Raw genomic sequence first — 24633 nt, 5'->3', positions numbered from 1 at the left:
CTCCCATTCACAGAGCCTTCTCCTCCTATCCTTTTGGAAAACTGGTGTTGCATTTGCCATTCCTCAGTCCTCTTGTACAAAGGCTAATATTAGGTACTTTTGCACATATTTGTTCAGCAATTTAACCTTTGAATTATTTAAAAACAGTAAAATGGATACCATCCGGGCCAGTGGTTTCTTAATTTTCAATTTGTTAATTAAGTTCTAGAACTTGATCTCTTGCCACCACCATTTGTCTCAGTTCTTCAGAATCATTTCCTTAAAATATAAGTATGTTTGTCTTCTGTATCTTCTAAGTATCTTATAAGAATCATATAAGATCATATAAGTATCTTCTGTAAGTCTTCCACACTGAAACAGGTAAAAAGAACTCATTTAGTTTCTCTGCAATTTCCTTGAATTCCATGCTTATCCAAGGGTTCAATTGCTTCCCTAGTCAGTTGTCTGCTTCTACTAAATTTAAAGAATTCTTATTGTTAGCCTTGATGTCACTAGCAATATATGCTTAGCTTTTTAAAAGAAATCTTAAATGATAGACGTCTGATTCCATTCTAGCTTAAGTGGAGCCAGAAATTTACACCATGATTACTAACAGGAGACAGTAGGGATCATTATTTAGCACAGTTTGATATTTGCATTGTGCAGCTCCTCTCAGAAGGGAGAACAAAGTTTCCTCCACCCATTCCAGAATTTAAACACTATTAGAAGTATCCTCTGACTTCCACACAAATAGAATGACATTGATATAGCGAGAGGAGAAAAGGAAGACAGACACCAGTTGAGGAGCTGGAAGAGAGAAACTGTAAGGTGAACTAAACCATACTTTACACTTGAAGTCAGTCAGAGCAATAACTTTTAGAGATCTGATACTGAAACAGTGATGTGAGTTTTCTGGAAATGCTTGAATTAGAAAATGTTTGCGATAATTTTCCAGAAAAACATCCAATGCAAATTCAGCTATTAGCATAGAAAAAATTCCAATCACATCAGGTCACTTCTATAGGTTCATTCCACAGAGAAATGTAGATTCACCTTGGAAAAAATCCCAATGCTCTAAGAGAGATGGGCAGTTTCAGTTCAGTTTCATTTGTCCCAGTGTTTTCCTCCTTCTCCTCAGGTAGAGGGGCTGTGGATCTGATTGGATTTGGTGGAAGCAGGCAGTGCCTCACCCCACCCTGCCCTCCTGCATGCACCCCCTCCCCAGCACCTGTGCCAAACATGATCCTCCATGTTCAGGGCCTCAGCGCACAGAAAGAATTGTGCCAGCTGAGAGTAAGTTGAGGTGCCCTTGGAAGGCAGAGTCTGGCTGTAAACTCAGAAAGCTTTTCCACAGTCACATTGTGTTCTCTACCTTTTCTTAAAGCCAGCAGACAGTGTCTGCTTGCCATAAGATTACACAATGATTTATTTTAACAAGCCAAAGAATTGCATACAAAATGAAGTATTGGATTTTTTTTCCTGCTCTGTAGCACCATAATGATACGAGAGAAACTTTATTTACTGTGTTCATTCTAACGGCCCAAGGTCATGTCTGGACAAAACAGAGTGAATGTTTCTGTTTTGTTTTGCTTTGTTCTGCAACCTGCTATGTAAAACATTGGAGGTTTTATTGGATATGTGTAATAATGGATACAATGGATGCACAGAAAAGACAATGATGTTGCCACCCTACCATCTTAAAAATACGTTTTATTAGGGAAAAAAGCATATGTCAACAAACTTGGTTTCTGCTCACATGAAATTTTTACAAGGGGTGCCTTATGGAGACAGCAACTTCAAGGAGCATACCCTGTCCCACACTTCTAATGCTTGACAAACCTGCTGCCTTGAAGACACAGGTGGAAGTGGTGGCTTATTGGAGAGACTGAGTAACATTGAAAGTGTCAATGCATGTAGGACTTAAAGGAAGGCTACGTAGATAAGAAAATTCCTGATGGATCACACGAAAGACACATCTAGTTCTATAGCACCCTCCTGAACATAATTCCCTAGGAACTGGTGTATTACATAGGCAAACTGCCTAGTAATTAGAACTAGTAACTGTTGCTAGCCTTATCCGCCATGAATTTGTCTAATCTCCTGGCAATACCATCCAAATTGGTGGCCATAACTACATCTTGAGGGAGTGAATTCAATAGTTTGACTATGCACTATGTGAAGCAGTAGTTTCTTTAACTTTTTTCAACTCTTCTACCAATCACTTCATAGAATGACCCTAGCTTCTAACAGTGCGTGAGAGGGAAAGAAATGATTCCATATCTACTTCTTCCACACCATGCATAGTTTTGCACACTTCTATCATGTCTCCTTAAGCTGAACAATCCCAAAGGTTGTAATCTTCCTTCACAGGGGAGTTGTTTCAACCTCTTGTTCACTGAGTTGCCCCTTTCTCCTCTTCAAAATCTATAACATCCTTTCTAGATGCAATGACCAGAACTGTACAAAGTACTTTTAGTGTTGTTGCACCATATATCAGCCCAACAGAATATGCATCTCTTATCTGCTTGCACCCCCTTTGTGCAAGCTTGTTCTGTCATTTCCTCATTTAGACAAGGCTCCCATTTTCTGATGCAAGACTTTCTTGACCTGTTCATTAACCCTGCTGGTGACCTCTTGGACTTGGAGCTACCTTCTCTGATCTGTGGTATACATTCTAGCTAAGCTTCTATTCCTGATCTAATTTTAATTAATTAATTTAATTTAATATGGTGTTGACTAACTCTCAGGCATTCTGAAGGGCTTTCCCTTTCAACTTCCTGTGTACCAGTTTCCTCATTTTAGAGACATATCTTCTTCTGAAGTCAAATGTGACTATGTTGAATTTCCTTAGCCATTTTCTGCTCAAAAATATACTAACTCCAATAGTGCTGTGGTCCCTGTTCCCAACTGGTTCAAAAACACGTTTAGTACTAGGTCCTGAGTCCTATTCTGTTTGGTGGCAGCTATCCAGAATTTCAGATAGAGGGATTTCTTATCAGTCTGAATCTTTTAACTGAAAGCATCTCAGATTGAACCTGTGAGCTACTTACTGCATGCTAAGTCATGTGCTCTATGACACAATGCATCTATATCAAACAAGAAATGTCCTGGTCTTATTCTTTCATCTTAGTGAGTAAAAGGTTATTATGCATGATCTTCAGCCAATCATGGCCCATAACATGGCTCACAGTGCTTTAGGGCCCTTCTCATTGCATCCTCCTGTGGTGAGGCAATCACACACATTTGTCACCACTGGCTGCATTTAGTCCAACTTTGGCTTTTGGCCACCCCTAGAAAGGTTGAGCATTTGCACTGGAATGCCAAAAGTAGACGCCGGAGTAATTCAGCCCATGGCAACAGATGCGTATAACTATCTTTCCACTTGAATTGGCTTCTAAAATGATACATCAAGAGGGAGGGAAGGAGAGAGAAACAGCTTTCTAAATATCATAGGAAAGATATATTGCGTTGTTAGCAGTACTGCATTCAAATGAACTGTACGGATGCACACACACAGAGGGAGAAGGGGGAAAAGTTGACTGTGCAACAGAGAAGACAGTCTTACAAAATAAAAATAAGGGCTCCAGAACAAGGCAGTGCTGTAGAAACAGTGAGAAGATCAGATCCACATTCTGAGAAATCTGCAGCAACCTTCTAATGATGTAATTTCTAGGTACTCTCTTCCTGGTATGGAAATACAGTGCACGAAAAAATGCCCTGTTAAATTTCTGTATATATTACAGTGGTTAAAAGCACAGAAGCTTCACCAGAATGAAAGAGGTCTGCAGTACTTCCAGACATTTACAGAAGCCTTACTTCTGATAATAAATCCTTCATTTACTACTAAACTTTATGTGCTAAAATTTTACTCTTCAATTCTGAACTTCCTGGTCATGTTGATGAATTGTACTACCAAGTTAAAATGTGCTTAGATTTTCAGCCTATATTCTGTTCAATAAGCCAGGAAGAAATTACTCTTCTGTCTTATATTTCATATAAATACATTGATAACAGCAGGAAGGGAAGGGAAGGGAAGGGAAGGGAAGGGAAGGGAAGGGAAGGGAAGGGAAGGTCACAATAAGAACAGAACCGAAAGAGCACAGTGAAATTCTAGAGTACATTTGCCATTTACATGTTTTTCTCTCTTCTTTGATGGTTTAAAAGCTAAAGGTTATTTTATCCTTTGATAGGTTAAGCTTAATTAACTATTTGGTTAAATAGGTCAAGACAACATTTTGACAGCACTGGAAGTACATTGTTAATTAAATGCAACTGGACACTTCTGTGGAAGCTGATCACTGTAGTAGACCAGACCAGTGTTCTTGGTCCCGTTGACTGAGATTCCCAGCATCTTCTACCAGCATATAGGAGCACTGGGGGTCACAGTCCAACAAATCTGGAGGGTACCCAGTTGGGGACAGCTGGCCTAGACAGACCAAGCAATTGAAAATATTTGTGAAAATAATGCTTACCTCTCACAGAAAGTGTGCAGGCAGGGAAGTACTTTAGGATTCTTGTAACGGTCCAGGCATATGCTGCAGATCAGAAATTGCTTGTCGATCTGACGCACCACAGGACTTGGGATATTGGAGCCTTCACTGGCCATCCTAGAGCACTGACATGGGGGTCCTGTTCCTTTTTACCTGGCACGCTGCTAAAATGTTTAAACAGACAATGAAGCTTTAGAAATAAGCAACAGTTTCCTGCAAACACTTAACCTTAGATCCAAGAGACATGTTACTTTAAAGAATTCCCCACCAGTCCTTTTTCTGTTTTGCTCTAGAATAAATGCAGGGGGATAAAGCCACTTATCCTATCATGAGGGATAAGGTTGTTTTAAATTCCTTTCTATCTACCCCATCCAGCTGCAGGTCCAATCTAGATCAGCATCCCCACACCTGTGATATTGATTTATTCATAAAGCAAATGTACCACTTGCTATAACAACTGCTGTAAGTGTTTTTACCATTATTTTACTAACTAAAAACATTATAATGAAAAGGATGTCCAAGATTTTTTTTATGTATGTATGTATGTGAAAGGCAGAGTACAGTGCCTGGAAATAATACACTTCAAAGCCTTGTTTAAAAACCCCCTGGGCAGATGTTGAGAACAGCCATATTAGAGTATCTATACTAGTTCACAAGATCACAATAAATGTGCCGTGTTTGAGATCTCCAGGACTTTTTACCAGGCAAGATATTAAATAAAAGAGGTTTGGGTGGGGGTACAGGAGTGAGAAATGGGAGAGGGGAAAAATCTGACCTGACGGTAAAATCACATGTTCAGAGCCCCATGGAGGAGGGGTCTGCGGACATTCAAATAGATCTCTCCATGCCATTTTATGGTTACAGATTGAACCTGCTACTGTGGCTAGGATTGCTGGGAAACTGAAGGAAAATGCATTGGATCTCATATTTGGTAATTCCACAGGGACTCAGATATGATTCCATATGGTTTGAAGCACACTGGTCCCTTTTACACAAGGATCAGGGACAAAAACAAGGCAAGTGACTTGCTGGAGATGTTTTTAGATGTTGATTTAGATGTTATAATTTTAATTTTAGATTTCTTGAAACTCAACATTAAAAAAAACTAAGATCATGGCATCTGGTCCTATCACTTCCTGGCAAATAGATGGGGAAGAAATGGAGGTAGTGACTGATTTTATTTTCTTGGACTCCAAGAACACAGCAGACGGGGACTGCAGCCAAGAAATTAAAAGACGCTTGCTCCTTGGGAGAAAAGCTATGGCAAATCTAGACAGCATACTAAAAAGCAGAGACATCACCCTGCCAACAAAAGTGTGTATAGTCAAGGCTATGGTTTTCCCAGTTGCAATGTACAGCCATGAAATCTGGACCATAAGGAAGGCTGAACGCCGAAGAACTGAGGCCTTTGAATTGTAGTGCTGGAGAAGACTCCTGGGAGTCCCTTAGACTGCAAAGAGATCAAACAAGTCAGTCTTAAAGGAAATCAACTCTGACTGCTCTTTAGAGGGCCAGATACTGAAGATGAAACTCATGAATACTTTGGCCATTTATTGAGAAGTAACAACTCACTGGAGAAGACCCTGATGCTGGGAACAATTGATGGCAAAAGGAGAAGGGAACAGCAGAGGATGAGGTGGCTAGATGGAGTCTCTGGGGCAGTGGGTGTGGGCTTGGGTGGACTCTGAGGGATAGTGGAGGACAGGAGAACCTGGAGAACTGTTGTCCATGGGGTTGTGATGGGTTGAGCATGACTTTGCAACTAAACAATAACAAAAAAGTCAACCAAAGCTAATTGGCTAGCTAATTTACCTAGTATTTGAGGTGACCTTTTAGAGAATAAATACTGCCATTCTACAGTGGTTCTCCCTACACTGGAAGAAGTGGATTTTTATCCCACCTAGATCTGGGACTTCATTCAGGACTGGTCAATTTCTATTCTGACTGCCTGTGGATCTTTGTGCTATTGGGAGATTTTGAATAAATAAATGAATAAATAAATCTCCAGGGTTCCACACAGATGTCTTTTCCAGTTCTAGCTAGAGAAGCATATGGTTGAACTTGGAATGTTTTGGTACAACCCTTGCACATTCTTAGTCTCAAGCAATACACACAGCAGCCAAATCATGTGTTTAAACTTTACAACTTCACATATAAATGTGCGGAAATCTCCACACACCTGCTGCTTCCCCCATCACAGCCTGTCCCTCATAAAGTCTTTATCCAGCAGAGCATACTTCCATTATTAGAGCTTGGCTTAGGACAAAAATGTTTTGCAGAGACAGTGAAGGATTAGTGTCCCTCCTCCATACACCCGCACTTCCTCTCCGGCTCTCAATATTAGATCTCATCCCTACTTTCTGGCAGGGTTCAGATGATCGTAAGAAAAAGCAGCCACAGTGGCTTCATCCAGAGCTGGCCTGTATGTGACTAGTGGAAAATCAGGTTTAAACAAATGCATCTGTTGCTCACAAATGTTCTTTGCTCCTGGCACACAGAAATTAAGAAGATAAACCCTTTCCCTGCTGGAATAATTGATGGGAAATGCTTCAGAATGAATTCTAGTAGGCAAGATACTCTAATGAAATGAAGAGGAGAGGAGAGGAGGCCTATGGAAATAATGGACAGCCAGGGTTGCAGCATGCTTTTCACGGCAAGATGCTACAGGAGCACGGGTAACTGTAGCACAACTCACTCTCTTCAGAAGAGGCTCAACAGCATGTGGACATGTGCTACCACCAATGCTCATGAATAGAGAGTGCAAGAGGAAGTTTCGAGAAAGGTGTGGCTGAGTAATTAAGTTACCTGAATAAAGGCACAATGTTATGCATGCTTAAACAGAGAAGACTCTTATAACTCCAAGCATGCCCCAGCCAGCAGTGCATAATCAAGATAGGTTGGAGCATGTCCATGCATGGCCTGGTGAAGTCTCAGAAGCCAAAGGAGTTGGTGAATTGATTTCTGCTGGTCGGGGCATAGGGCTTCAGTGCCCCATTTAAGTGCTTGCTTAGACCCACCCTAAACAATTGAAATTAAACAAAGGATGCATCATATATAGAAGTTACCTTACCACATCATTTCATAAAGCATAAAACACACACATCCCTATATTAACTAGTGTGAGATGATGGTTAAAGTGGAGAGACCCAGGTTCAAATCTCCATTCAGCAGTAAAGCTCTCAGGGTCAGTCGCCATCTCTTCATCAAACCTACTTCATAGGACTGGCACAACGACAGAATAAATGTGGATCAAGTCTGCCATACTGAGTTCCTTGGAAAAAGGGCAAGGTAGAAAAAGAAGGCATAATATGTGGCCCACCTGGCTATGAGACTTCCCCCAACAGAGATTTGGCTGGACTCCACATTCAAGAGCAAGTTAAAGATGTATTTGAACAGACTTTGGGGATACAGACACACTTTTTTCATTTAGTGGTAGTGTGGATAGTTTTATTAAGACTTAAGCCTAAACAACTTGAGGCTAGGTTACCTGGAGGATTATGTCTCCGCACTTCTCTGCCTATATGATCCCATGCCAAGGGAAGTCACCTAGATGACTACTAAAAATATATTCTTTTCTGTTGTGGCACCCCAGCTATAGCATGGACTAGCCAGTCAGGCTCACCTAGATTCTACATCATGTTCCTTCTAATGCTTCTTATTTTCCCAAGAATCCTGTATTTTAAAAATCCTGTATTGTATATTAGATCCTTGTGCTGCTGTCTAAGGAAATAGGGCTAGGTCTTTCTCTAGTTCTTACTTCTATTTTATACTATACTTTCAACCATTAAACTTTTAATACTGTAGTTAGCATTTTAAAATTATTTTAAACCATTGTGAACTGCCCAGAGAGCTCTGGCTATTGGGTGATATAAAATGTAATAAACAAACAAACAAACAAACAAACAAGAAATGTTCCGTATTTGTGATTTTGGAGTCAAAGTTGTAATACTGATAATATGATACACTGTGTTTTAGAGAGATTGTTAGCCACCTTGGTTCTTTGCAAAGAAGTGCTCCCTTCAGGGCTAAATCAGGGAAGGATAAAGGTGCAAGGAGGAGAAGCCTGCTAGCCCCGCCCACCCCATCATCACCCCATTGCCCTCCACAGTGGAATGCAACTTTGTAAAGGACACAGCCTCCTCCATCCATGGGGGTCTCCACACAAGCCAGCCAGCTGGATTGTGTGGAAAGGCACCGTGGCTGCTGGAGTTTCCACATGGAGAGGGCGATGGATGAGATGCCAAAGGGCTAGGGCTAGCATCCTGATTTTTCCTTCACAGGCCACAGCCTCAACTTTCTGTTTTGATTTCCTAAGTAATGCTTCAGTAGTAAATGTAACATTGTTTTACTGCTGTTGTTATTAGTACTGGGCCTCCTATTCTGTTACAGTTGGAAATTGTGAATGTTTTGGCATCCAGGGTGCCAAGTCAGACTAGATTCAAGTACATCACTCTAAATGTCTATAAAAGAAAGAAGAGACAAATGAGTTGAACTATTGTCTTTTTTTTTTGCTAAGCATTATGAACTATGCAGTTCTTAAAGCTGCCATGCCTAGTCCCACTGTGTAGTCCTATCTGATACATTTTTAAAAAACAATTTTGACATTTAATGGAACTTACTTCCAAGTAAAAGTGCACAAGACTGCACAAAGGGATTTGCTGAAGCCACATGGTTTATGCATTCAAATTATCCTTCAATCTACAGTTTGGTGGAATGAGCCATGGCTCTTGAACACTCCCTTCTCATCTCACACATGTAGCTTAAGAGATTGTTTCCTAAGCTAATCAAACCATGGTGTGTCACTTTACAGGAACTGGAAAACAAAGGTGTGAGCAGGCCCTGATCTGGAAGATCATCTCAGCACTGCCAGTAAATCTATGAAACAGTTAACACTTGTACCCACGTCTCCCTCTTTGCAGTCTTTCTATTGTCTGCACCACATTGGCTCCTTGTTTATAGTTAAAGTTAACCAGCAGAGCAAATATGTTCAGAGACTTCATTATTCAGGATGGGTAACAGTTTTCTAGTTACCTAGAAAACATATTTATATAATTTCATATACTATCATAGTAGAATAAATCTGGGCTTATAGAGCTATGGAATAAAAAAGGGTTAAGCAAACTGCTAAAATTCAGTACAAAGCTGTAAACAGTAGTAGTTATATTTAAGAAAGGAACAATTATTCTCAGTCATTAAAAAAAATAGAAGGGTTGACACATGCACCATCGTGATAAACAAAACCAAAGAAATCATCATCGTTGCATGAAGAGATGCCTCTAGAAATGAAATCTCAAGTAAGAGCCATAAAATATCTAGCGGCTTTTGATAAGAAATCAATGCCTGCATTCAGAAGCCTTCTAGAAAATGACATCATCCTTATTTCTTCTTGCAGGTTTCTGAATGTAAAGATACACAAAGCAATTTCTGTTGTCTCAATTAAACATCTTTAAGATGCACAGAACAGTGCATGATGACAGGTTTGTGCATGTAACACATGAACTCCAACAGAAGATGCATATCCTTAAAGAAAGAAGCCAGCTAGATCTGCAGCCACACCCATCTGGAATCGAACTCTGAAGAAAGGAGGGCTCTAGAAAGTCTCTTATATAGTTTTCATAAACATCTTTACCTGTACCAGAAATATTATTCCACAAGGCAGATCAAAAAGTATAAAGATGATTGATAGTGGCCTGTTCAAAATGTATAGGATTTTCAAATATAGGCAGTGCTCCACCCAATGAGAGCTTTGATGAGACTCTGAAAGAACAGACTAAATTGCCTTCCACTTATCAATGATTCGCAGAACCCAGAGGGTCTAAGCCATGCATTATGAATGAATAGGTTTCCAGTAGCAACGTTTGCAATGGGTCTCCCGAGCTGCAAATTTGCAGACAAGGATGGGGTTCCCACTATAAAACTATTGCTTCAAGAAGACAGGAAAAAGAATCCAGAAACAGAACACTTGAGGAGAGAAACCTTGCATACAGGAGAAACTGTAATAACCAGAGAATTTCCTGAACGAATCAAGACTAATCCATTTCTTAAAATACACAATAAGTCAGTCATGATAAACACGCACTCTCTCCCCCTCTCACTCTCTCTCGCACACGAACAGATAATACAAAAGGTTTCTCTTGCTCATTCCCATATTATTTTAATCAGTTTGGTCCCCATTGTTCAAAGCACTTCTCTAACCGTAACACATGCCGCAATACTAATTCAAAACAAAACAGCAGGGAGCATTGCCCAAAAGGCATCGCCTACTAGTCCCCCAGGCAGGCACAATACTGAGCACAACACAAACACTAAACACATACCCATCTTCACGAAAAAGAGTTTAATCAATGCAATGCCAAGCAAGAAATCCTTTCCAGGATGGAGCTGTGTCCTGCAGTCGTCCAGATGAGCCAATCATAATTACAGTGATATACTGAGTTTGAAAGCCTCACGTGTGAAACTGCAAGAGAATCTCTACAACTGCACAGTCACTCTTGAGAGATGCAGCATATTTCTTGCTTTAGGTAACAGTGCTCCATTCCATGGAGACAATAATGGAAGAAATGAAAGAAGGCCCAGTCAAGCCGTCATTAATTCCCCCACCCACTCTCCAGGTCACTGACAAGTGGGAGACCCCCAAAAGGATTCCAGCCAATCAATCTTTATTTAGTACATCTTTCTCACTCAACCCGTGCTGAAAGACTGCAGCAAACCGTGCAAGGGATTGTGGGATAGGGATGCAGCACAGAGCTGCAATGAGATTCGCTGGGTGGATTTTTTTTCCCCCTTTCCCTTTCCTAGTCAGCAATCAGCTGTTTCAAGGCTGAGTGCTGGCCCATGGAATTTGGTCACTGGAATGTTATTACAGGATTAGCAAGCAGGGACGGCTACCAGCTTGGCATGGCAGCAAAAGATGTATGTAAGCATTTCCTGAAAACATTAAAGAATGAATGTAATACTAATACTCTGATTCAACACACATTTACTTGGAAGAAATATTCTTGATTTGTAATGCAACTTGCTCAGTGAAAATGAGAGAGGGAGAAAAATCTCTATTCACTTTCCCCTTGCCACTCATAATTTATAAATCTATTAGGATACCCCCTCCCTAACTTAATATAGTAGTCACTAAATAGCCACTTAAACAAATGCATTCACCAAACCTTGTCAGTCCATTCAGAAATGTGCTAGGGTCCCCATGAAATCATCCAATATTTCTCATTTGAAAGGAAAATATGTGGAAGCAAGAAAGGCTTGAAACTGTACTGGAGTCTGATAAACTTATACAAGAGTGATGTACCTCAGGTCCCAAAATTAAGGAGCCTGGACACTATGCAAACTATTTTCTAATTATACAAATCCATCATATAAATTGTGCATTTCTACCAATTGTTTGTCAATTGCTCCTGGCAAGTATTCAGTAAAAAGAGGGATGGAGCTCTGGACCAGTCCTCTGCCCCGGTCATTTGTTCATGTGCAGAAAATAGCAGCTTCTGCTCCCCTTTCTTCCCCAAGAACATGGTAAACTATGTTGGAGAAAGATGTCGCAAACTACTTGAAGCTACTGCATCTGCTTCTGCTGCTCTAACAGTGCATAATTGTCAACCTACTCTTCAATTATTGTAGAAACAAGCATTCCATATATCAAAAGAATCACCTTGTTTTTCTCTGATTATTTGGAAGATCATTCTGGTTCTGATATTCAGGCTGTGCATGTGCATGTGCTTATGGAGCCAAAACAGTACCACTCACACTCAAGAAGAAGGATTCACAGACTCGGAGGGAGACCACAAAAAAGTCCAAAGAGAGCGGCGCCTTCTCCACTGCCATGGAATGCTAACTTTTGTGGGAAAGAAGGACTGGGACAAGGAGAATTAAAAGGAGCAGCTTGAGTCCTGGACCACAGCACTCCACAGTGTAACACTTCATTGCTTTTCCACCAATCTGCACTAAAAACACCCATCCTACTCGTGGAGTTTACACTTAGCAAGAAGGGAAAAGGCATCTTCCTAGGATTAGCAGAATTAGTCCAATGCACCCTCTTTTGGAATGAAGTCCCAGACGTGTCACTGGAATCCCAGTTTGGGTTTGTTCAGGATAGCAACATTCCAAACAGACTGTAAAGCATTTTGCAAGAATCTCTAAAATGAGACAATGGGCAACAACATGGCAAATGATGTCAAAAGTGTGAAGTGATGCACAGTTGGTATATCCCCCCCCCACACACACACTCCTCATGTCTCTCAAACTGGCAGGAGTCTGAATTGGCAATAAATAACCAGGAAAGATACTGCCTTTGCGGAAGATTCAGACTGTGTGTGGCATCAGGTAAGAAGGCAAATTCCATGACACCTACTATTAGCAAAAGGGTATAAATATAATAGTGTGTTTTATTAAATTTCATATCAAACTAGGTGCAAAAATATTCTGAATAATTTGTCTGGGTCTGATTGTACCTTCTCAAAAAGAGCTAGAAATGATACTGAAAAGGGCAATCAAAACTACCTGGAACAACTTATTTATAAGGGCAAGTTAAAGCAAGGACAGGCATTGTGGGCACCAATGCACACTTTCTTGGCATCCACCAAGGTGCCAGAATGACAACGGAAGGAACACATTTTCCTATGGGCATCCGAAGTGCTGAGAAGCAAGTTTCAGATGGTGCTGAAAAGTGTGTGTTCAAAGGGTTTGCACCTTTGTCTTGCATTCAGCATTTTGGGCCTTTGACTTGTCTTCTCCCATGCCTCTCATAGCAGCCATTTTGGGCTAGTGCCTAAGTCATTTTCACAAATGTCCAGATGTGCTCATGGTCCCACAAAGATTTCCTAACTCTGGATTAAAGCATTTATGATTGTTTTGTTTGTGATTAAGCTCTTGTGAAGGGGGAAAATGTCCATCTGGATGAGATTAAAACCTAACACAAGGGAATGTCTAAAAATAGTAAAAAGATCCTGGGAGTTCAGGACCCTAAGGTTTTCCCTGTGTGGGAGGACTAACCCACTGCTGTACAGAGGCTTCTTCTGTTTTTGTTATGGAGGAAAAATGGAATCTTTACACAGGAATTTTTCTAGGAGTTTGTGTTTCTTTGCCTTTCTATATATACTATTAGCCAACCACAAATTGGTACTGTGGTTTAACTGCTGTATAGAGTATTTTCACCTTTTCAGAAGGCTTTTGTTTCAGTCTGTCACAATTTAAAATGTAATAACAGAATTTTCTGGCTATGAAGATACCATGAAAACAGTCTGGGAAAGGACCTGGAGAATAACAAAGCCTTGAAAAGGTCTCACAAACTTCCATGAGTGAGGGAACATGAGCAAAATCAATGCTACATGTGGAGAAGCCCTCAAGGACATGCAGCAGAGAGGTAGGGAGCCTTCAGAAAGGGTACAAAGAAGTAGGAAATGGACCAAGAAATAGGAACTTGAATATAAAAGGCTGCCTTATGTATTCAGATTACCTCGTTATTGCTGCTTAAGTATTTCTGAAGAATTTCATTTATTAAAATGGCAGGAAAGAAATGGCCAGGCAAGGGACTGTGAGGAGGACTCTTGGGTGATAATGTTGTTTGCATCCTAAATAATTGGAAGAGACTGAAGAACCATATGATCGGCTAGAGCTAACCCCAGGTAGGGTTATAATCCTCACTTTCACTTTCAAAGATAAGGGAATCAAGTTGTTGTGTCTTGATTTAATTGACCTTTCACAAGCAGTGTTTCTACTTGTAAGGTGAAGAAACAATGCCAATGAAAATCAGACAAATTTATCTCTAGGATATCTTGAGCCTGCAATAAGATTCGATGTCCTTCAATTACCTATAGGCATACCAAAACAATCCAAACTTTCTACTTTGTTGGGAAAAAAAACACCATTACATATTGAGACCCACTTCTACATTGTTTCCAAAACATCAAATACTTGGCATTGTAGCAGGAGCAACGTGGTCTCTTTAAAGCATTTTAAGTCATCACTGATATGAGCTACTGCCCTCAATATGTAGGATACTGGATTATGCAGTCACTTGAATCCAGTTGCTCAGGGAACATTCTGGCAAGTGAAAAAGGAGAGTTAGAAAAGAAAACAATCTTAATTTGGATCTCTGTGGATGCATCCACAGAATACATCCACAGCGAAGTAGTTTGGTCAACCTCAGTTCCAAGGAAACGATGCAAGTCCATGAGTGATAATTTAGATATGTCACCATAGGGAAGCCAATACTATTTACAAATAGGTTGCTTAAGTGACATGACATGTGACAATTCCAAAGATAGTCACATGCTTTCTTTTGTGCTTGCTGAGTTTATTTAGGGAATGTTATAAGTTACTTCAGTGAGAAGCTGGATAAAATCATGCACATCTCTCATATGTTAACATGTGCCTAGCACTGGTAGTGGTTCCCGGAACAGAAGATTCTGCTTTAACCGAGAGGATGAGCACCAGCATTTGTCTACAACTGGTATATTGCACATATAGTACCAACACTACCTTTTTCTTGTTTGTGTAGGTGTGTGTTTGTTTAGAAAACAGACAGAGAACAAGAAAGATGAACATATGCAGGAGAAAAAAATATGGGAATTGCTTGTTTCAGATTGGATTCAGGGTTTCCCCTGCATTAGGGTGACTGACAGCTAGTTGTCATTCTGTTTCCTGTTGTGAGTGACCAGTGCATATGATGAACTTTCCTTTTATCTGTTGTCAAAACAACTTAATAGTATCAAACAAAATATCAAGCTTGTTCGTTTGTAAACTTGCCCAGAAATAAAGGCAAGGAGAACAGAAAGTTCCACAACAGCCACTGCATATTTTGCAAGTCTGAGATTAGGGCTTTGCCGCAATTTCGCTGTGCTTGCTTTAACTCTACTATGGGCAAGCTAATATGATGGAGACAGGGAAATCCAACGTCTGTTCCCCCAATATAGCATCTGTAAACTTTTGTGCACTCGTGATTCCTTATTCATAGCTGTTTATGGGCAATTATCCAGTTTTGGTTCTGTCTTTTTAAGACCACTGGACCAGGCTTTTTAGTGTAGGTGAAAGGGGGTATTATTTTTGAAAATAAAAGGTATTCTTCTACTTGTACAATTGCATTATTCCACTATAGCACACTGCCTCCTAGACATTATGTAGTAGAAAAGCAGGGAAGGAAAAACTTCTTGTGTGGAGGTTGATCTCAATTCTGCAACAAAATCACAGTACATAGAGCAATTAACAGCCTCATATAGAAAACTTCACAATGTTGAATCAGTTTCCATTACACTTCCAAATTGTTTGGCCATTGCATTTCTGACTTCAGAGTCTAAATAACCCACACCTTTCTGTCAACTCTGGAACTAGGAAGACAGTGTGGACTGCTGCATGGCTGTCAACACAGTCTCCATGCACCCTGTAGCTTCAAAGCTGGGGGGGAAACCTGTCCACTCACCCCATTTGCCATAGGGCTGCCCACCGTTTGCAATACCAGAACTACTTTGTTGTGGATGTATCCTGTGGGTGCATCCACAGAGGTCCAAATCTAATCAAGGTAAATCCAAGCATGTGAATGCCAGCCTTCAAGAATTGCCATGGGAGGACAGGAGCAGCTATGGCACAGTGGTGGCTATGCAGAAGAAGGCAATGTATGAACTGGGCCTCACTCACTGGCTTCTGACAACCATCCACCCTGCTGCATCTGTGCATCATACTCTTAGGAAGAAGAGCAAACAGGGCTTTCAGAGTGTGCTCTGAAGAGGGGAGAAGCCAAAGTGATTTCCATCATTAAGTGTACTCACATTAAGCAGACTGCATTGCACTTATCTTCTAACTTGGCTCCCAAGGATGGGTACTTATTTGATGCAATCCAGCGACTGAGTGACTGGATAGGACAGTGTATTGGAGCAGTTTTACATGTTCTGTGCATCAAGCAATAATGCTAGCTGTGATAAAACAAGGCTTTTTCGAGATAAGAGTTCCCACATATGGAGCAATGTCAAACAACCTTAGCTTTCTAAAAACCTCATCCTGGAGAGAACTTTTAAACTGCTTCAGGACTCATTACTCAAAAATCAAGGCATGCATTCTTAAATTCACAAGTTCCCAATGCACTGCATTGCCAGGTGCAGTCTGACACACTTATCACTTAGTAATCCATTCACACTGCAAAGATTGGTATTGATCAACCTGAACTGCAGACCTCCTGGCCATTACATTAAAGTTTAAGAAAACAATCTGATTCTTTGTCCATTCCCTCTCCCACTTTTGTACTGCCTTACCTGATGAGTTGCTCTGGAGAACTTGAAGGCTTACAAATTTTTGTGAAATTTTGGTTGGTCTTAATAATGTATGGCCCAACAGTGAATTGCCTATTTCCACCCCCCGCCCCCAGCACCTCCACATCCCATGTGCCAGCTTTTAATGTATTATTTTTACTGTGAATGCTAGAAATTCAGGCATTGACAACATGGTTTTCCAGGTGAAACACTGACAAAGCACCAGTGCAAGGCTATTCAATGAATGACAACAATTTACAATTTCTGCCATCTAGCCCTGAGACAATCATACTGCAGTACTCAATCAGTTTACAAACTACAGTAAGTCTCTGCAATGTGCTCACAAAAGAGTTTCGATCAGAGCTTTGCAAAACAACACCACAAACTTTTCCTGCCTTTCCTTTCTCTCATGTTTTAAAAACTCTCATGCATATCATTTGAAATCACAAGTAAGTTACTAATGAATAAAGATAAAACAAGCTAAATACCCACAATGAAGCCATGGACAGGGGAATCCTAATTCTCTAAGATCATTAAACACTAACATTTCCTGACATATTAAATATGAAAAATAAAAATATTGAGCACCTCCATGTGTGCTGGTTTACCTTTGTTGCAGAATAAATTTCTCCACCCAAAAATAGAAGAGAAAAACCTTGCATTCAGTTTGTTTGTTTAAAAAGTAGGATGTAAGAAAAAACAAAGAAATTTAAAATGTTTTTAAAATCAAAATATTTTCTCTCCTGGAAGCTTTGTCAGTATTCCTGATAAAAATGCATGTGAGGGTTAGGGTTTTTGCATTTCATAATCAAGCAACATCCCACTGGCCCAGATTTTAAAAATTATTTAAAGCACAGAAAATAGTTTTTCTTTGTCTTGGCTTTTCACGCTTGTATAGCATTGGCAAGTCTCCTCAGCCAGTCATAGGACTGAATAAAATCCCTTTCTCTTTTTGTAAACATTTAGCTGATAATCTGTATTCTCAATCTGCAGTGACCAACATTCTAAAATAGATGTTATTCATCGGCAGCAGAAAACTTTCAAAGTGCCACCTCCTGACCTCACTTAGGGGCCCCACCACACCTCCTTCCCAGACAGATCTCCCCCTCCTTCCCTTCCCTCCCCTCACACTCACACAATGCTGCAGAATTGCTGTTAGAAATCTCAGCAGAAGTGTTTTCTTAACACTTCCACAGAACACTTCTTAGTGAAAATTAATGCAAGGAACTCTAGTAAACTTCTATAATATTTGTGAAAAAGGATATTCGCTGCCACCTTTAAAATACAACAGGAAAGGAATCAGAAGTTTCTTTGAAAAACTCTTTTCTTACAAATACCTTTGCTCCATTATTCTAGGATGTACTGACCTCTGAAACTTTAAGACATTATCCGCACAACATTTACAAATTAAATGGCTGTCTCTATGTAGATACATATCAGTGATGTAATTATAGGGCTAAAAGCAAACAATGCAGCCAAGTCTTTTTAATCCAGTGTCTTTTTAATCTTCCTCTTGGCAGCTGATTTTACTGTGTGTTAACTTCTTGACCATTCAAAACATCTGTGCTTCCTAAACTGAAGAAAGGAACACAAAGACACGTTCTGTCCATTGGTCAGTAGGAATTCACAAAAAGGTATGTAATCTGAATCCCAAAGAAACTGCAAATCTCCAAAAGCTGGCTGTTTTGAATTACCATGATTAAACTGGTATTTTTTAAAAGTCACTACACAATCAAAACTATTTTGGAATTTGAGACACTTCTGCCAAATATCTTTAAAACAACTTTAGAGTTCATCAGTATAAACCAGTATTTCCACAACCCATCTAAAAACAGATCCATGACCTGTTTCATGAACTCTTGGCCTGCTTCCAGTGCAGTATCAGTATACAAGTCCCCATGCCTAGCAAATCACGTTGGTGGTGGCGGTGAATTATGAAATATCCAATGAAATTAATACTGAGCTGGACTGAGCACATGGTGTCCACCACTTCCAGGATGGCTGAAACTTAGTGATAAAGCTAAATGCTGCACACCCTCCAGCTCATCTCCAGCTGACCTGAATCACAGTCTAAGGTAATCAGAGAGGAGAGAGAGACACACAGAAACATCACATTCCAGGGCAGATCACGTAATTCACCGAAATGACACCAGCTGGCCAAGATGGTGTGTTAAAACTGCCAGAGGCAACACTGTCATAACATTATTTCTTCCAGTAAGCTTGAAGCATAACAGACCCCACAAAGTGGGCTGAGTTTTTGATACAGTTCAGCCAGCTTCTTGTTTCTAGTGTGGTTATTTTGCACGCATGTGTGTGGAAGTAGCCAAACAAGGCAACACAACAGTGCAGCATCACATCTACCTCCAAGCCAGGCTAAGACTGCACTGATCCCCATGAGGTTGTTTGCCATGGAAGAACAGGGGCGTGCAGGGTAAATACAGGTGGCCCAAGCAAAGAGGCAGCTGCTGCTCAAAACCCATCAGATTAGTTATTGTCTCTTCTCTCACTGTATCTCTACAATAACAAATTAGCATATCTTCCTCTAAGCACAGTCTTCATTTTTGCAGTGAAACAAGGAGACAACTAATGCTTTTACAAAACCTACTGATCTACATAGAAAACCTACAAATACACACACAAGTTAACCCCACAAAGCAAACAATACAGTTCATTCTGGGTGAGCCCTGGATTCTTTTTTTTTTTTTTTGCAAATCTCAGTTAGCTTCCCCTTTTAATTCTAACTTCCTAAACTTATACCATAGAAGTACATAATTTTACATTTGCTATACTTCCATAATTTAATCTACTTTTCTGTAAAGGCTGAATCATACATATAAATATCACAGTAATTCAGTCACTCTCCCAGCGACTCTCAGCAGAAAACAGCAACTGCTTTCACAAAGAAGTCTTAAGTTTGATAAGCTTGGACAGTCTTGCCTAACCTTGTGGACTCCAGAACTTTTAAAATACAACTCCCAGTATCTTAGACCATTGGCCATATTTCTTGGAAATTACTGAAGCTGAACATCTGGAAGACACCAGGTTGAGGATGAATGCACCAATAGGTGTTATGGATATCATCATGTTTGACACCTGTCTTGATGCACTTTTTAAAAATATCTGGCCAGATGCTCCAAGAAGCACCAGGCAACTGGGTCAAGCCTCCATTTAAATATCATGCAAAGCCTGGAGTGACACTCCACTGGAAACATTGTGAAAAAATTAAACTGAAGAAATTCAGCTGCATGGTGGTACTTACAGTGTCGCTACTGCAGGTAAACTGCCAGAATCCACTGACAGAGGAGGGGATCTACCATAAGCTGCTTTGCAAAGGGCTCCTCTGAGGTGGCCCTGCATATTATCAATGTGGCTTCTAGATTTTGCTATGTCTCCATGATTTTCCCCATGGAAAAATAATATAATCAGTTGCTGTAACAGTAACATTTTCATTCATTCATAATATTTAGTTTCAATGCATGTAATGCAGTGGCTTATTAAAACTGCAGCAAGAACATGCAGGAATGATTCAACTATGGCACATCCATAGCTTTATGTGCTAAAACCATTTAATATAATGACTGTGCAAAGACTTGTACAGAACTTGGAAACACCCAGCTCTGCCAAAAGGATCGTAATCAAGATGACTGAAGGCTAAAAATGGTTAAGAGCAAACAATCCAGTTGAAGAAGAGCACAGACAAAAAACACCTGTCCTTGAAAAAAGACAAGTAGTTTTCCCCCAGTAAATATACCCCCACACAAAGGGATCCCAGCCAGGAAAACGGTGCTTTGATGTTGCTGCAGAAGTGACCCACAGAATTCCAGGAGGCAGGAAAGTTGTCCTGTCAACCTGAGCAACATTTTTCTTCAGATCAGTGTTTAACTTGGCAGGGAGAGGGATGTGCTTTAGGCAATTTTTCCAGGTGATGCTTAAGCCAGTGTTTGCATTTCTCATATCTGAAATTAGAACATAAAGCTTGCATTTCCTTGAATGTACATTCTGTTTCAACTTCCAAAATCCCTGTTGGCAACACAGCCTGCCGTGGTCATTTGTGCAAACTCCCACCTGGTCCAGCTGCCCCTGCCAGTCCCCAAATGCTAGCAATTCAGTTGGCAAGGAGAACTTGCAGGGAGTAAATGCCTATAGTTGTGGTTCCTGCACAGGGGTGCGGTAGGGTCTAAGTCCTGCAGTGAAGTGGCCAGTGTGGCCCTCAACCTTCTAAAGTTGCTGTGGCCTCATCTAGTTACCTAAAGACCCTTCCTTACTCATTCTGCATCAAGATTTCAAGAACACCAATTATATCAAGTCTGTTTTTAGTTTTTTTCTCTCCCTTTACCCAATCTGTTTTTTGGAACATCTTGTCTGATAAAAAGATCTCATTTTTTGTGAAGGTTCTGCTGGCCTATAAGAAATGTAATGCCCATTGGGATTTCATTATGGCCAATACAGCTGCCTTTGCTTTCAGCTTGAAGCACGATAGCCAATTTCTGTAATGCTTTAACATTGTTCACATTACATGCTAAAAGTGACAAATGTACATATGTTCTTGTTTAAGAATAAAATTCTGCCCAGCTTATTTGCTTTTTAAAAAGCTAGTAAGTAGGATTCCTTATAAGGAATTTTGAATCTCCCTCTTTTAGATACTTTTTCTTTAGCTCGGCTCCATCCTTCCTATTGTACAGGTCATAGCAGTAGCAGATGGCGAAGAGAATGGGTCAGTTCCACTGATCATTCCTAAACAGAAATCTTTAAGAAGATTTCTCTGGAATAATGTGGCCAGCTCCCACCTCTCCTACTGGTTCCATTAATAGCTTGCACAGTCAGTAGAAATTCAACAGGTGATCTGCTGAAAATTGATCTCAGAGTGGAAAGCATGGGAAACCTGCCAGACCATGAAGAAGATGCTTTGATGGCAGCTTTATCTGACATTTCGCATGCTCACTTTATAAAATCTAGATAGTTGTTTTAACTAAGGCAAAACTTTATAGGTGATTTACTCCTTATCGGAAGAGATTGTTGGAGAAAATGTTGTATAAAATGAAAGGCAAAGCAAAATACTCATTGAAAGTATAAAACTCATTAATTCCATACAATGCAGTCTAGGGGGAATAATTTAACCACTGAATCTGAGTTTTCCCTATTTAGAATGTGGGATTTTCATGAGCCATGAAGATCAGGCGGGAGGCAAGTGTTGAAGCCGTGTGCTAAAGGACAATTCCCAACCAATTTGGCTGTTGCTACAGTAATTTATACATTCCCTGTAGGAATGGGTTCCAATCATTTTTGTTGACAAGTACTTCATGTCTATAAAGTGTTCAGTTCTTTTTGTTTACTTGGATGACAAAATTTTGATTTGTGAGATTATGCAGCTTGGAGGGGGGAAGAACACAGATACTTTGGTCCCAGAGAATTATGAAGCTTTAAACCTAGTGGCATTACCATATTCTGCGAATCTGAAAAGGCTTCCTAAACTTAGGCAGACCTAAACTTATTCTAACACCACAAAGACAATTTATCACTAGAAGGACACACATCACTACCTCAGTGCTTTTTAATTTTATGGCATGCTATCACTTAAATTTTCTCAGAATTCTAAAGAATTATGTTTATTATGTTCCATACCTCCCCCTCCCCCACTACCATTCTCCATCCTTTCATGAATTTCTGGATTTAAATATAATTGAAATGTCCTGAAGCACTGAAACCACCCCCCACACAATTCTGGATCTTCTAAAGTTGAATAGGTATCTCCTGAGCAGTGCTGTCCCATTAATTTTATTCTGCTGTTTTTTCCATCTGTTTCTATTAGTCTCCACAGAATGATCTCACTCATGTTTGAGATAGGAACAGAGCAATCTGGAGAAGCATGTCCCTGAATACAAAGTAGCTGCTCTTTCAAAGGTTAAGGCTTCCTTCCTTCCAAACAAAAGAAGTTGCTTTGTATGAACCCAAACTTTTCTGAGTCATAAACTCATCCCAGCTCTACTGAGTATCCTATAATCCAAGGAGGGAGGGATTGAGAGAGAGAGAGAGAGTGAAACAGGGGGAAAGTAGAAGGAAAAAGAAAGGAAGGGAGGAAGAAAGGGTGATGGCACAGCTAGAAGCTTACTTACAGCCGCTCCATTATGTCCTCCCTCCTTCCAGGGACTGAAACACAGCCTCTCTGAAGAGAGGAGCCTGCTCCCAGCAGCATTCAGACAATTGGTCCCATTATAGCCATCAGGAGCCTGAGTTAAAGGGTGGCCTTGCAAAAAAACATAAACAGCTTGTCAGCACAACCGAAGAGGCGGGACCACCGCATCAGGGGACAGCGCCAGCCAATGGGCGGCTTCTTCAGCGTCTGTTTGGTTAAGATATTGTGTTTCATTCTTAAGAGGAGAGTGGGGGGGGGGGGTAAGAAGAGCTGACAAGAAGAGCCGTGCCGTAGCGCTCACACCGGGGGGGGGGGACATTGGAAGAACAAGCGAAAGTAGAGATCAGTACGTCATGCTAGGAAAACCGCAGATCTGCTGTGTGCGCTGAAAGCCACGCACATTATCTTGGTTCTGCTTTTGCGCGGAGCAAACCGACGGAGCGTTTCATCTTGCGCTGAAAGCCAGCGGTAGGCAGAGGACGGGAGCGGACCAATTCCTGGGAGAGGCGATCAGTGTCCTTGCTGGCTATGTGCTGCCTCCGTTATCAGGGGTGGCATGCCTGCATATGCCAGCTGCTGAGGAGCTCGGGCAGGCGGAGGTCTTGCACCCATGCTGCCTGCGGGAACCAAACCTGCGGTTTGCCCCCATGTGCGCAGAGCGCTGGGCTGGGCGGACCATCGGCCTGATCCAGCGTGGCCCATTCGAGTGGTGTACCACAACTGGGAGGACCTCGCCTGACATTCCTGTTTGGGCATAACTAGCGCATCTCACAGGCATTAAGGTTGGGGAAGCCTGGCTGTTGTGACAATAGAAGAGAGTGGGAAATCATCTTCAGCTTGCTGAGTCCTTGCAGCAATGACAGAATATAGGTAGTGAACCAGTATCCTTTTTCAGGATGTGGGAGGAGGGGCCCTGGAGTTTCTCTTCAGCTCTTCATAGCTGCCACACAACTGTCTCTTCAGTCCACAAAACAGATGCGTGGGCAGCAGACAGGAGCTTGAACCATGAGTCAGGGTTCAGACTGCCTTTCTTCCACAAATGAACCAAATGGCCTGTTCAATGGTCATTTTATCATCACTGCTATGCAGTGATGGTTATTCAGACCCACCTTACAGGCCTGTTGTAATGGTTACTTAACAATGTCTGTGAAGCAATTTGCATACAGAAAGCTCTGCAAACCACTGTCACCATCAAAGACAGTGCATCACTATTTCTCATGCAGGATCAAAATGTCTTAAGGCAATCTTTATCATTGACCTGACATACAGCAATTCAACACCTACAGATTTCCCTGATAGAGAGTTGCCTTCCCCGGCCCCACCCACCCCCCTGCAGTTTGTTTCTTATTTCGTTAGTTAAAAAAATATCTAAACCATTTATGCATGGATTGTTAATTTATGACTGTTGGTTTATTGTACAAATCCTATCAGGCCTAGTCAGCATAGAATGATGGGAATTATTAGCTAAAACATCTGGGAAGTTGCAAGTTGCTCACCTCTGATTTACAGAGGAAAGACAGACGAATCCAGTCTTTAAAAAGATAAACACCAAAAAAGCCACAAAAGGCTGCTTTTTCTGAAAATAACCACAAATCCCTAGTTTTGGCTATGCATGCAATTCCAAGGGCATTTTCCAGTCAATTCTTTGTTGTAGGCTCCAGTAACTTGGCAGGTTACTGATTCTTAAAGGAATGTTGATGTCTGCAGTGAATAAAGTTGTTTTCATTTTAGGGACAAAACTACAGGAGGAAAATAGTTGCCATATTGAAACATTTGGTTCTATCAATCA

The 24633-nt window shown here is 40.8% G+C and overlaps 1 protein-coding gene across 7 annotated transcripts in view; it reads right to left on the bottom strand.

The window, feature by feature from the left end:
- The window catches only part of TRIM2 (tripartite motif containing 2), a 106820-nt gene extending 83841 nt beyond the window's left edge, over window positions 1-22979 (bottom strand). For 6 of the 7 annotated variants that reach the window (XM_044430645.1, XM_044430648.1, XM_044430649.1 and 3 more), the window contains exons 1-2: window positions 22825-22979; window positions 4452-4633 (exon numbers count right to left, since the gene is read on the bottom strand). In XM_044430645.1, the coding sequence (XP_044286580.1) occupies window positions 4452-4585 (134 nt within the window). In that variant the 5' untranslated portion in view covers window positions 4586-4633; window positions 22825-22979. Of the gene's footprint in view, window positions 1-159; window positions 352-4451; window positions 4634-22824 lie in introns of those variants that run through there. The other variant, XM_044430647.1, reaches the window with a different exon arrangement.
- Between the last annotated feature and the right edge of the window lie 1654 nt (window positions 22980-24633).

Source organism: Varanus komodoensis, unplaced genomic scaffold (assembly GCF_004798865.1).
Source record: "Varanus komodoensis strain SLA01 unplaced genomic scaffold, ASM479886v1 scaffold21, whole genome shotgun sequence".
Taxonomy (NCBI): domain Eukaryota; kingdom Metazoa; phylum Chordata; class Lepidosauria; order Squamata; family Varanidae; genus Varanus; species Varanus komodoensis.
The sequence above is the reverse complement of the archived record's forward strand: the minus strand, read 5'-3'. Positions and strand labels throughout refer to the sequence as shown.